General features: G+C 58.1%; 1 protein-coding gene across 2 annotated transcripts in view; it reads right to left on the bottom strand.

The window, feature by feature from the left end:
- Positions 1-608: 608 nt before the first annotated feature.
- hspa12b (heat shock protein 12B) overlaps positions 609-14586 on the bottom strand; it is an 82526-nt gene continuing 68548 nt past the window's right edge. For both annotated transcript variants that reach the window (XM_060828026.1, XM_060828016.1), the window contains exons 11-13: positions 11515-11773; positions 7362-7465; positions 609-1259 (exon numbers count right to left, since the gene is read on the bottom strand). In XM_060828026.1, the coding sequence (XP_060684009.1) occupies positions 619-1259; positions 7362-7465; positions 11515-11773 (1004 nt within the window). In that variant the 3' untranslated portion in view covers positions 609-618. The remainder of the gene's footprint in view (positions 1260-7361; positions 7466-11514; positions 11774-14586) is intronic.

The following is a 14586-nucleotide window of genomic DNA, read 5'->3' on the forward strand; positions in this document are numbered from 1 at the left end:
ACCTAACTGTGTCTGACAACAGTCTCTGCTCCAATAGGGATGCTAGGTAACTAGGGGACGGAATTCGAGGTCATCAGTCAGAGGTCAGGTAGGTCAAGTGCAGTGAACAAAGTGGTAATCATTTATTTGTTTCCAGGATGTGGGCATCTCTGGCTCGGCCCAGCATTTATTGTCCATCCCTAATTGCCCAGAGGGTAGGTAAGAGTCAACCACATTGCTGTGGGTCTGGAGTCACGTGTAGGCCAGACCAGGTAAGGAGGGCAGGTTCCTTCCCTGAAGGACATTGGTGAAGCAGATGGGTTTAACAATTGACTCATGGCCATCATCAGACCCTCAATTCGAGATTTTCCTTTGGTTTTATTAGATTCAAATTCCACCATCTGCGGTGGTGGGGTTTGAACCCGGGTCCCCTGGGATTAACAATCCAGCCACAGGATCACCGGGCCATCGCCATCCCCTTCCCGAATCTGAACGGACGGGGTGTGAAGTCCGTGAAATCATCATTGCTGCCTCCCCGCGGCTACACCCCTCCCCCCTTCCCTCGCCCTCCCCAGCTTCCTTTGCCGGTCCGCCACACCCCCTCATCCCCCTCCCCCCCCCCCCCCCACTCGGACACAGTTAATTGGACAGGAAGTCGATGGAGGCTCTGACGGATTGTGAGGTGGCCACGTCCAGGGCGGTGACTCGGAGCTCGGTATCTCCGAACTGCATGCTGGTGCGGATCTCCCGGCGCCGCCGCTGCTCCGGGGAGCTGTCCGCCTCCGACAGGTCCAGACTGACCGTGCCGCACTTGCGCGCCGCCGGGTCACTGATGTACTGGACGTTGTCCTGGCTGCTGCAGTACACGTTGATGATAATCTTGCGCTGGCCAGGCCGGGCGGGCGTGTAACTGCGCTGCACCACCTCACCCAGTGCCACCGACTGGTCCACGGACACAAACCGGTCAAAGATGTCCGTGCACCACTGGATGCCATCTTTGACCAGCAGCTTCTCCCTAGGGTGCTTGCCTTCCACAAACTTGTTGAGGACGCCAACGCCATAGGTGAGAGGGGAGCGCCGGACCCGCACGATGGTAGGGTCAAGGCCAAACAGTACCGCCCCCTTCAGGATGGTGAGACCCACGTCTTGGGGAATGATGACCCGGCAGCGGGAGCTGAACGCCTGTTGGACAGCCAGCTGCAGGATGGGAGACTCGGCAAACCCCCCCACCAAAAACAGGAACTTCACTCCACACACCTCCGGCTTCCTCATCAGCTTCTCTGGGAAAGTCAACAAGACAACAAGGCTCCAGTTCACCAGCACATTCAGCACAACGGCCCACCAAACACTCAGTGTCCCACAGAGGCTGGGACCCTGTGTAAGCTCAGGGTGGGGCTGAGACAGAGAGAGAGAGAGAGAGTGTGGGGAGTGTGTGTGAGCGCGGGGAGTGTATGTGAGTGTGGGAGTGAGAGCGGGGACTGTGTGTGAGAGCGGGGACTGTGTGTGAGAGCGGGGACTGTGTGTGAGCGCGGGGACTGTGTGTGAGAGCGGGGACTGTGTGTGAGAGCGGGGACTGTGTGTGAGCGCGGGGACTGTGTGTGAGTGTGGGGACTGTGTGTGAGAGCGGGAATTGTGTGTGAGAGCGGGGACTGTGTGTGAGCGCGGGGACTGTGTGTGAGAGCGGGGACTGTGTGTGAGAGCGGGAACTGTGTGTGAGAGGGGGGAGTGTGTGTGAGAGGGGGGAGTGTGTGTGAGAGGGGGGAGTGTGTGTGAGAGGGGGGACTGTGTGTGAGGGGGGAACTGTGTGTGAGAGCGGGGACTGTGTGTGAGCGCGGGACTGTGTGTGTGAGCGCGGGGAGTGTGTGTGAGCGCGGGGAGTGTGTGTGAGCGCGGGGAGTGTGTGTGAGAGGGGGGACTGTGTGTGAGCGCGGGGACTGTGTGTGAGCGCGGGGACTGTGTGTGAGAGGGGGGAGTGTGTGTGAGAGGGGGGAGTGTGTGTGAGCGGGGGGAGTGTGTGTGAGGGGGGGACTGTGTGTGAGAGCGGGGACTGTGTGTGAGCGCGGGACTGTGTGTGTGAGTGCGGGGAGTGTGTGTGAGTGCGGGGAGTGTGTGTGAGCGCGGGGAGTGTGTGTGAGCGCGGGGAGTGTGTGTGAGAGGGGGGACTGTGTGTGAGAGCGGGCACTGTGTGTGAGCGCGGGGAGTGTGTGTGAGCGCGGTGAGTGTGTGTGAGTGCGGGGACTGTGTGTGAGCGCGGGGACTGTGTGTGAGCGCGGGGACTGTGGGTGAGCGCGGGTGTGTGTGAGAGCGGGGACTGTGTGTGAGAGCGGGAATTGTGTGTGAGAGCGGGGACTGTGTGTGAGCGCGGGGACTGTGTGTGAGAGGGGGGAGTGTGTGTGAGAGGGGGGAGTGTGTGTGAGAGGGGGGAGTGTGTGTGAGAGGGGGGAGTGTGTGTGAGGGGGGGACTGTGTGTGAGAGCGGGGACTGTGTGTGAGCGCGGGACTGTGTGTGTGAGCGCGGGGACTGTGTGTGAGTGCGGGGAGTGTGTGTGAGCGCGGGGAGTGTGTGTGAGCGCGGGGAGTGTGTGTGAGGGGGGGACTGTGTGTGAGAGCGGGGACTGTGTGTGAGAGCGGGGACTGTGTGTGAGCGCGGGGACTGTGTGTGAGAGGGGGGAGTGTGTGTGAGCGGGGGGAGTGTGTGTGAGGGGGGGACTGTGTGTGAGAGCGGGGACTGTGTGTGAGCGCGGGACTGTGTGTGTGAGCGCAGGGAGTGTGTGTGAGTGCGGGGAGTGTGTGTGAGCGCGGGGAGTGTGTGTGAGAGGGGGGACTGTGTGTGAGAGCGGGGGACTGTGTGTGAGCGCGGGGACTGTGTGTGAGAGGGGGGAGTGTGTGTGAGAGGGGGGACTGTGTGTGAGAGCGGGGACTGTGTGTGAGAGCGGGGACTGTGTGTGAGCGCGGGGAGTGTGTGTGAGTGTGGGGACTGTGTGTGAGCGCGGGGACTGTGTGTGAGCGCGGGGACTGTGGGTGAGCGTGGGGACTGTGGGTGAGGGTGGGGACTGTGTGTGAGTGTGGGAGTGTAAGCAGGGAATGTGGGCAAACGCGGGGACTGTGTGTGAGAGCAGGGACTGTGCGTGAGTGTGGGGACTGCGTGAGTGTGGGAGTGTAAGCAGGGACTGTGTGTGAGCGTGGGGACTGTGTGTGAGTGTGGGGACTGTGTGTGAGCGTGGGGACTGTGTGTGAGCGTGGGGACTGTGTGTGAAAGTGGGAGTGAGAGTGGGGACTGTGTGTGAGCGCGGGGACTGTGTGTGAGTGTGGGGACTGCGTGTGAGCGCGGGGCGTGTGTGTGAGCGCGGGGACTGTATGTGAGCGCGGGGACTGTGTGTGAGCGCGGGGACTGTGTGTGAAAGTGGGAGTGAGTGTGGGGACTGTGTGTGAAAGTGGGAGTGAGAGTGGGGACTGTGTGTGAGCGCGGGGACTGTGTGAGAGTGTGGGGACTGCGTGTGAGCGCGGGGCGTGTGTGTGAGTGTGGGGACTGTGTGTGAGTGTGGGGACTGTGTGAGCGCGGGGACTGTGTGTGAGTGTGGGGACTGTGAGTGAGAGTGGGATTGAGAGTGGGGACTGTGTGTGAGTGTGGGAGTGTAAGCAGGGACTGTGTGTGAGCGCAGGGACTGTGTGTGAGTGTGGGGACTGTGTGTGAGCGCGGGGCGTGTGTGTGAGCGCGGGGACTGTGTGTGAGCGCGGGAACTGTGTGTGAAAGTGGGAGTGAGAGTGGGGACTGTGTGTGAGTGTGGGAGTGTAAGCAGGGACTGTGTGTGAGCGCAGGGACTGTGTGTGAGCGCGGGGACTGTGTGTGAGCGCGGGGACTGTGTGTGAAAGTGGGAGTGAGAGTGGGGACTGTGTGTGAAAGTGGGAGTGAGAGTGGGGACTGTGTGTGAGCGCGGGGACTGTGTGTGAGTGTGGGGACTGCGTGTGAGCGCGGGGCGTGTGTGTGAGCGCGGGGACTGTGTGTGAGCGTGGGGACTGTGTGTGAGCGTGGGGACTGTGTGTGAGTGTGGGGACTGTGTGTGAAAGTGGGAGTGAGAGTGGGATTGAGAGTGGGGACTGTGTGTGAGTGTGGGAGTGTAAGCAGGGACTGTGTGTGAGCGCAGGGACTGTGTGTGAGTGTGGGGACTGTGTGCGAGTGTGGGGACTGTGTGTGAGCGCGGGGACTGTGGGTGAGCGTGGGGACTGTGGGTGAGGGTGGGGACTGTGTGTGAGTGTGGGAGTGTAAGCAGGGAATGTGTGCAAACGCGGGGACTGTGTGTGAGAGTGGGGACTGTGTGTGAGAGCAGGGACTGTGTGTGAGTGTGGGGACTGTGCGTGAGCGCAGGGACTGTGTGTGAGCGTGGGGACTGTGTGTGAAAGTGGGAGTGAGAGTGGGGACTGTGTGTGAGCGCGGGGACTGTGTGTGAGTGTGGGGACTGCGTGTGAGCGCGGGGCGTGTGTGTGAGCGCGGGGACTGTGTGTGAGCGTGGGGACTGTGTGTGAGCGTGGGGACTGTGTGTGAGTGTGGGGACTGTGTGTGAAAGTGGGAGTGAGAGTGGGATTGAGAGTGGGGACTGTGTGTGAGTGTGGGAGTGTAAGCAGGGACTGTGTGTGAGCGCAGGGACTGTGTGTGAGTGTGGGGACTGTGTGCGAGTGTGGGGACTGTGTGTGAGCGCGGGGACTGTGGGTGAGCGTGGGGACTGTGGGTGAGGGTGGGGACTGTGTGTGAGTGTGGGAGTGTAAGCAGGGAATGTGTGCAAACGCGGGGACTGTGTGTGAGAGTGGGGACTGTGTGTGAGAGCAGGGACTGTGTGTGAGTGTGGGGACTGTGCGTGAGCGCAGGGACTGTGTGTGAGCGTGGGGACTGTGTGTGAAAGTGGGAGTGAGAGTGGGGACTGTGTGTGAAAGTGGGAGTGAGAGTGGGGACTGTGTGTGAGCGCGGGGACTGTGTGTGAGTGTGGGGACTGCGTGTGAGCGCAGGGACTGTGTGTGAGCCTGGGGCGTGTGTGTGAGCACGGGGACTGTGTGTGAGCGCGGGGACCGTGTGTGAGTGTGGGGACTGTGTTTGAGCGCAGGGACTGTGTGTGAGCGCGGGGCGTGTGTGTGAGCGCGGTGACTGTGTGTGAGTGTGGGGACTGTGTGTGAGCGCAGGGACTGTGTGTGAGCGCGGGGCGTGTGTGTGAGCGCGGGGCATGTGTGTGAGCGCGGGGCATGTGTGTGAGCGCGGGGACTGTGTGTGAGCGTGGGGACTGTGTGTGAGTGTGGGGACTGTGTGTGAAAGTGGGAGTGAGAGTGGGGACTGTGAGTGAGAGTGGGATTGAGAGTGGGGACTGTGTGTGAGTGTGGGGACTGTGTGTGAGTGTGGGGACTGTGTGTGAGCGCAGGGACTGTGTGTGAGCGCGGGGCGTGTGTGTGAGCGCGGGGCATGTGTGTGAGCGCGGGGCGTGTGTGTGAGCGTGGGGACTGTGTGTGAGCGCGGGGACTGTGTGTGAGCGCGGGGCGTGTGTGTGAGCGCGGGGACTGTGTGTGAGTGTGGGGACTGTGTGTGAGTGTGGGGACTGTGTGTGAAAGTGGGAGTGAGAGTGGGGACTGTGTGTGTGAGCACGGGGACTGTGTGTGAGAGTGGGGACTGTGTGTGAGCGCGGGGAGTGTGTGTGAGTGTGGGAGTGAGAGTGGGGACTGTGTGTGTGAGCGCGGGGACTGTGTGTGAGTGTGGGGACTGTGTGTGAGCGCAGGGACTGTGTGTGAGCGCAGGGACTGTGTGTGAGCGCGGGGAGTGTGTGTGAGTGTGGGAGTGAGAGTGGGGACTGTGTGTGTGAGCGCGGGGACTGTGTGTGAGAGTGGGGACTGTGTGTGAGCGCGGGGAGTGTGTGTGAGTGTGGGAGTGAGAGTGGGGACTGTGTGTGTGAGCGCGGGGACTGTGTGTGAGTGTGGGGACTGTGTGTGAGCGCAGGGACTGTGTGTGAGCGCAGGGAGTGTGTGTGAGCGCGGGGAGTGTGTGTGAGAGTGGGAGTGAGAGTGGGGACTGTGTGTGTGAGCGCGGGGACTGTGTGTGAGTGTGGGGACTGTGTGTGAGCGCAGGGACTGTGTGTGAGCGCGGGGAGTGTGTGTGAGCGCGGGGAGTGTGTGTGAGAGTGGGAGTGAGAGCGGGGACTGTGTGTGAGTGGGGGGACTGTGTGTGAGTGTGGGAGTGAGAGTGGGGACTGTGTGTGAGAGTGGGGACTGTGTGTGTGAGCGCGGGGAGTGTGTGTGAGTGTGTGTGAGTGTAGGGAGTGTGGGGAGTGTGTATGAGCGCGGGGAGTGTGTGTGAGTGTGGGGACTGTGTGTGAGCGCGGGGAGTGTGTGTGAGCGCGAGGAGTGTGTGTGAGTGTGGGGACTGTGTGTGAGCGCGGGGAGTGTGTGTGAGAGGGGGACTGTGTGCAAGTGTGGGGACTGTGTGTGAGTGTGGGGAGTGTGTGTGAGTGTGTGTGAGCGTGGGGAGTGTGTGTGAGTGTGTGTGAGCGCGGGGAGTGTGTGTGAGTGTGGGGAGTGTGTGTGAGCGCGGGGAGTGTGTGTGAGCGCGGGGAGTGTGTGTGAGTGTGGGGAGTGTTTGTGAGCACGGGGAGTGTGTGTGTGTGTGTGTGAGCGCGGGGAGTGTTTGTGAGTGTGTGTGAGCGCGGGGAGTGTGTGTGAGCGTGGGGAGTGTGTGTGAGTGTGTGTGAGCGCGGGGAGTGTGTGTGAGTGTGTGTGATCGTGGGGAGTGTGTGTGAGTGTGTGTGAGCGCGGGGAGTGTGTGTGAGCGCGGGGAGTGTGTGTGAGTGTGTGTGAGCGTGGGGAGTGTGTGTGAGTGTGTGTGAGTGTGGGGAGTGTGTGTGAGCGTGGGGAGTGTGTGTGAGCGTGGGGAGTGTGTGTGAGCGTGGGGAGTGTGTGTGAGTGTGTGTGAGCGCGGGGAGTGTGTGTGAGCGTGGGGAGTGTGTGTGAGCGCGGGGAGTGTGTGTGAGTGTGTGTGAGCGTGGGGAGTGTGTGTGAGTGTGTGTGAGTGTGGGGAGTGTGTGTGAGCGTGGGGAGTGTGTGTGAGTGTGGGGAGTGTGTGTGAGTTTGTGTGAGTGTGGGGAGTGTGTGTGAGTGTGTGTGAGTGTGTGTGAGTGTGGGGAGTGTGTGTGAGTGTGGGGAGTGTGTGTGAGTGTGTGTGAGTGTGTGTGAGCGCGGGGAGTGTGTGTGAGCGCGGGGAGTGTGTGTGAGTGTGTGTGAGCGTGGGGAGTGTGTGTGAGCGCGGGGAGTGTGTGTGAGTGTGTGTGAGCGTGGGGAGTGTGTGTGTGAGTGTGTGTGAGTGTGGGGAGTGTGTGTGAGTGTGGGAGTGAGAGCGGGGACTCGGTTACTCACCGATATGTGCCACGATCTGGCGGACTGTGGGCTGGAAGAGCTCTGTGATGGCCTGGGGAGTCATTCGCAGCATTCCCTGGGAAGACCACCTGACCAGTGAGGTGCTGTGGGAATGGTGGGAGATGTCACACACCAGCCTGGAGTTATAGTATCACACTCACACTGCACACACACCTCACACTCACCCACACAGCACACTCACACACAGCACACTCACCCACATCACACTCACATCACACACACCTCACACTCACACACACCTCACACTCACCCACATCACACACTCACCCACATTACACTCACACACATCTCACACATCACACTCACCCACATCACACACTCACCCACATCACACACTCACCCACATCACACTCACCCACATCTCACACTCATCCACATCACACTCACCCACATCACACTCACCCACATCACACTCACCCACACCTCACACTCACACACACATCTCACACTCACACACACACATCTCACACACATCACACTCACCCACACAGCACACTCACACACACCTACACTCACCCACATCACACTCACACACACCTCACACTCACCCACACAGCACACTCACCCACATCACACTCACACACACATCACACTCACCCACATCACACACTCACCCACATCACACTCACACACATCACACTCACACACCTCACACTCACCCACATCACACTCACATTGCCCACACCTCTCCTCTCACCCACACCTCTCACTCACACACACATCACACTCACCCACATCACACACTCACCCACATCACACTCACACACACCTCACACTCACACACACCTCACACTCACACACACCTCACACTCACACACACATCTCACACTCACACACACACATCTCACACACATCACACTCACCCACACAGCACACTCACACACACCTACACTCACCCACATCACACTCACACACACCTCACACTCACCCACACAGCACACTCACCCACATCACACTCACACACACATCACACTCACCCACATCACACTCACACACATCACACTCACACACATCACACTCACACACACCTCACACTCACCCACATCACACTCACATTGCCCACACCTCTCCTCTCACCCACACCTCTCACTCACACACACATCACACTCACCCACATCACACACTCACCCACATCACACACTCACCCACCTCACACTCACACACACCTCACACTCACACACACCTCACATTGCCTACACCTCTCACTCACCCACACCTCACACTCACCCACACCTTACACACATCACACTCACACACACATCACACTCACCCACATCACACTCACCCACATCACACTCCCACACGCATCACACTCCCACACGCATCACACTCTCCCACAGGGGGCGGTGGCGGCGGCGGCACGGTGGCACAGTGGTTGGCACTGCTGTCTCACAGCGCCTGAGACCCGGGTTCAATTCCCGCCTCAGGTGACTGTCTGTGTGGAGTTTGCACGTTCTCCCCGTGTCTGCGTGGGTTTCCTCCGGGTGCTCCGGTTTCCTCCCACAGTCCAAAGATGTGCGGGTCAGGTGAATTGGCCATGCTAAATTGCCTGTAGTGTTAGGTAAGGGGTAAATGTAGGGGTATGGGTGGGTTGCACTTCGGTGGGTCGGTGTGGACTTGTTGGGCCGAAGGGCCTGTTTCCACACTGTAAGTAATCTAATCACACTCTCGCACGTCTCACACACATCACATCACACACTCACATTTGACATCACATACACACACACACACACACACACACACACACACACGGTTCACATCTCACCCGGATACACTCTCCCCTCCCTCCCACGGCTCTCCGTGTGGGATGAGGGAATAGCTGGAGTGTTCTGGCTGGGGAATGTAGCCAGTCCAGGCTGTGAGCCCTGCAGGCTCTGCCAGCTAACAGCCTGGGCTGGCTCAGTGGTTAGCACTGCTGTCTCCCAGCAGCAGGATCCCAGGTTCGATTCCTGCCTCAGGCAACTGTCCGTGTGGAGTTTGCACATTCTCCCCGAGTCTGCGTGGGTTCCCTCCCATAATCTAACGATGCGCAGGTGACCATCAGAAATGTTCTAGGAGTAGGGTTGGTCTGGGTGGGATACTCTTTGGAGGGGCAGTATGGATCTGATGGGCCAAATGGCCTGTTGCCACACTATAGGGACTCTCTTTAAATGGAGGTTTCCAGCCAATGGAACAGGACAGACCCTGACAGGGAGCCTGCTCTGGCAGTGCCCCCTGTAGGCTGGTTCTGATCAAGCAGACGGTATAACTCTGGTCCTGAATATCCTCCTCAGCTGCGTCTGCTTCCAGGAGGAGCATTTGGTTCGAGTGGGTCTTCACTCGTTCGAGTTTAGGAGGATGAGAAACGTAGGGAAGTCTGACGGGAGGAGTAGACGCAGGGAGAAATAAGGACCAAACTTGCTGGAGAAACTCAGCAGGTCTGGCTGCGTCTGTGGAGAGAAATCCGGGGTAACGTGCTGGGGTCCGGTGACCCTTCCTGGGGAGCCCCTTTTTTTTGGTTCTGTTGGGTTTTATTTAGCAGGGAGGATGTTATTCCTGTGGCTGGGAGAGGTTAGATCCCAGGGGTGGGGTGAGGGATTGGGCGCGCAATCGGTGGATACGGGAGATGAGGAGGAACGCCTTCACCCTGACAGCACTGCGTGACCTTGCTCTGTCAGCTGGCTGCTTGGTTTTGGGGGGGGGGGGGGCCGAGTGAGACCCTGAACACAGGTTCAACTCCTGCCCCAGGCCCGCAGAGGTGACCATTACCACCGGTGTGGTTATCCGAGTGCCCGCTGTCTGTGAGGGCTGTCTCTAACACCCAGGGCAGTGACCTCACCTTGTGCGAGCATGTCCAATTCCCCACCACTCTCGGGGTCACTGACTAATCCGGGTGGCGGGGGGGGGGGGGGACAGATAACGTTCATGGAATGTCCAGGGCGAAGGAAGTGGATGGGGGCAACGGAAATGTGACGTTGAGGTGGAGGATCAGTCAGGGTGAGGGGTACAGCAGGTTTGAAGGGCTGAGTGGTCTCCCGCTGTGCCCAGTCTCGGCTGAGATGGACCACAGTTCCCGTGAGTCAGTCAGAATATCGGCACTGCCCAGCCAACGAGGTTTTCATAGATTCCCTGCAGTGTGGGGTCAGGCCAGTCGGCCCGTCGAGTCCACACTGACCCTCTAAAGAGCATGTCAACCGCTTCCCACCCTCACCCTCCCATAACCATGCATTTCCCATGGCTAACCCACCCTCACCTGCACATCCCTGGACACTATGGACAATTTCCCATGGGCAATCCCCTCTAACCTGCACATCCCTGGACTGTGGGAGGAAACCGGAGCACCCGGAGGAATCCCAGGGAGGAAAATGTGCAAACTCCACAAAGCTGGTCCCTTTATTTTTACTAAAAAAAGCTGTTCCTTTCATCAAAGAGACAGTGTCCTTGGTTTTTGTTTCCGGAGGGTTGTACGCCTACCCAGGGTCTGAGGAGGCGAGTTTGGTACACAGGGTATTGAGAGGCCTTTTCATTTGTCTGTAAACAGATGAGAGTTCAGGTTCAAGTGGTCATGTTTCAGAAGTGACCTGTATAATGAAAGGGGAGTGGTCAGCTCTCTAGCTGAGCAGGTCAGTCTAGAACTGGTTAGGAGTTCAGCGATGTGGAAACAGGCTCTCTCTCTCTCTCTCTGTCTCTTTCTGCCCCTCTAACTTCAACGTTTAAACATCTGTTCCATTTTTTTAAAGTTCTTTAAAGGGGTTTGGTTACAGGGACTGTTGTGTATATTGGGAACAACAGAATGAAGTCGAGTTTGCGTACACTGTCGGGGATCTTTATTCTGTTATTTGTGTAAGTTTGTGAAGAAATTTCCGTCTGTTTTGAAACCCGCTAATCAACCTCGCTACCTTCCTCCAGGTAATTCTCACTGTACACTTACCGAAACAAACTGCAAAGTTACGGTCTGGGCTGCCTGTTTAGGAATGTTTTGAGTGGTCTGGCCTAATCCACAATAAAACTCCACACAGCCAGTTACCTGAGGCTGGAATCGAACCCAGGTGGCTAACCACTGAGCCACCGTATATTCTGTGAATAAACCGATGAATTAGTTTCAGAGTTCACGAGCTGGTGTGGCGACGGAAGGACAAGGGATGTTTGTTACCTGCTCTTTTTCAGCACAGTTTCCACACTCTGCCCTTTATATTTGCGATAGTAGTCGATGAAGGAGAACGGTAAGGAGATATTGAGAGGGTTAAGCCTCTTGGGGGAGGCAGTCCGTTTCCGGGCTTCAAACGAAATCATCAGGTCCACCCAGGCTGCCGGTCGCTTCACCTTAAAATGCTCAATGTAATCACTGCCAAAGATCTGGCCCAGCATCTTCTCGAAGGCGATGTCCACTCCAACAGCTCCATAAGGTCCCCCTGTGAGAAAACACGGTCACAGTGACTGGACTCTGTTAAAGAGACGGAGCCACATCTCAGAGCTGCCCCAGCGTCACAGGTTATATGGCAATGCAGAGACAACAACATCTTCTCCAGGCTGACCTATCACAGCTCAGCAGCGCAGGGCTCCCAGCACACGCTGACCTATCACAGCACGGCAGTGCAGGGCTCCCAGCACACGCTGACCTATCACAGCACGGCAGTGCAGGGCTCCCAGCACACACTGACCTATCACAGCACGGCAGTGCAGGGCTCCCAGCACACACTGACCTATCACAGCACGGCAGTGCAGGGCTCCCAGCACACACTGACCTATCACAGCACGGCAGTGCAGGGCTCCCAGCACACACTGACCTATCACAGCACGGCAGTGCAGGGCTCCCAGCACACGCTGACCTATCACAGCACGGCAGTGCAGGGCTCCCAGCACACACTGACCTATCACAGCACGGCAGTGCAGGGCTCCCAGCACACACTGACCTATCACAGCACGGCAGTGCAGGGCTCCCAGCACACACTGACCTATCACAGCACGGCAGTGCAGGGCTCCCAGCACACACTGACCTATCACAGCACGGCAGTGCAGGGCTCCCAGCACACACTGACCTATCACAGTACAGCAGTGCAACTGACTGAACTGGTCCTCACCCTGAACAACTTCTCTTTTCAATCCTCCCACTTCCTCCAAACTAAAGGAGTTGCCATGGGCACCTGCATGGGCCCCAGCTATGCCTGTCTCTTCGTAGGATATGTGGAATAGTCCATCTTCCGCAACTACACTGGCACCACCCCCCACCTTTTCCTCCGCTACATCGATGACTGTATCGGCGCTGCCTCGTGCTCCCACGAGGAGGTTGAACAGTTCATCAACTTTACTAACACCATCCATCCCGACCTCAAATTCACCTGGACTGTCTCAGACTCCTCCCTCCCCTTCCTAGACCTTTCCATTTCTATCTCGGGCGACCGACTCAACACAGACATCTATTATAAACCGACTGACTCCCACAGCTACCTGGACTACACCTCCTCCCACCCTGCCCCCTGTAAAAACTCCATCCCATATTCCCAATTCCTTCGTCTCCGCCGCATCTGCTCCCAGGAGGACCAGTTCCAACACCGCACAGCCCAGATGGCCTCCTTCTTCAAGGACCGCAGATTCCCCCCAGACGTGATCGACGATGCCCTCCACCGCATCTCCTCCACTTCCCGCTCCTCCGCCCTTGAGCCCCGCTCCTCCAACCGCCACCAAGACAGAACCCCACTGGTTCTCACCTACCACCCCACCAACCTCCGTATACAGCGTATCATCCGCCGCCATTTCCGCCACCTCCAAACGGACCCCACCACCAGGGATATATTTCCCTCCCCTCCCCTATCAGCGTTCCGCAAGGACCACTCCGTCCGTGACTCCCTCGTCAGGTCCACACCCCCTCACCAACCCAACCTCCACTCCCGGCACCTTCCCCTGCAACCGCAGGAAATGTAAAACTTGCGCCCACACCTCCTCCCTTACTTCCCTCCAAGGCCCCAAGGGATCCTTCCATATCCGCCACAAGTTCACCTGTACCTCCACACACATCATCTATTGCATCCGCTGCACCCGATGTGGCCTCCTCTATATTGGTGAGACAGGCCGCTTACTTGCTGAACACTCCAGAGAACACCTCCGGGCCGCCCGGACCAACCAACCCAATCACCCCGTGGCTCAACACTTTAACTCTCCCTCCCACTCCACCGAGGACATGCAGGTCCTTGGACTCCTCCACCGGCAGAACACAACAACACGACGGCTGGAGGAGGAGCGCCTCATCTTCCGCCTGGGAACCCTCCAACCACAAGGTATGAATTCAGATTTCTCCAGTTTCCTCATTTCCCCTCCCCCCACCTTGTCTCAGTCGGTTCCCTCAACTCAGCACCGCCCTCCTAACCTGCAATCCTCTTCCTGACCTCTCCGCCCCCACCCCACACCGGCCTATCACCCTCACCTTGACCTCCTTCCACCTATCACATCTCCATCCCCCCTCCCCCAAGTCCCTCCTCCCTACCTTTTATCTCAGCCTGCTTGGCTCTCTCTCTCTCTTATTCCTGATGAAGGGCTTATGCTCGAAACGTCGAATTCTCTATTCCTGAGATGCTGCCTGGCCTGCTGTGCTTTGACCAGCAACACATTTGCAGCTGTGATCTCCAGCATCTGCAGACCTCATTTTTTACTCCCAGCACACACTGACCTATCACAGCACGGCAGCGCAGGGCTCCCAGCACACGCTGACCTATCACAGCACGGCAGCACAGGGCTCCCAGCACACACTGACCTATCACAGCACGGCAGTGCAGGGCTCCCAGCACACGCTGACCTATCACAGCATGGCAGCGCAGGGCTCCCAGCACACACTGACCTATCACAGCACGGCAGTGCAGGGCTCCCAGCACACACTGACCTATCACAGCACAGCAACGCAGGGCGGATGACAAGCAATATGAGTTCGATTGGGACAACACTACTATTATAGGCCAAGCCAAACAGAGAACAGCCAGGGAATTCCTAGAGGCATGGCACTCATCCACAGATTCTATCAACAAACACATCGACCTGGACCCAATATACCGGCCACTGCAGTGGACAGCTGGAACTGACAACCGGAAGCGGCAGATTCAGACCACTACAAATGCCGGAGGAAAGATCACAGAAGCGCTTCACAGGAGGCTCCCAAGCACTGAGGATGTCACCTAGACAGGGGATGAACCGTCTGCAACACAAATTCCCAGCACGCCGAACAGATCCTCTAAAC

This window comes from Hemiscyllium ocellatum, chromosome 1 (assembly GCF_020745735.1).
Source record: "Hemiscyllium ocellatum isolate sHemOce1 chromosome 1, sHemOce1.pat.X.cur, whole genome shotgun sequence".
NCBI classification, from domain to species: domain Eukaryota; kingdom Metazoa; phylum Chordata; class Chondrichthyes; order Orectolobiformes; family Hemiscylliidae; genus Hemiscyllium; species Hemiscyllium ocellatum.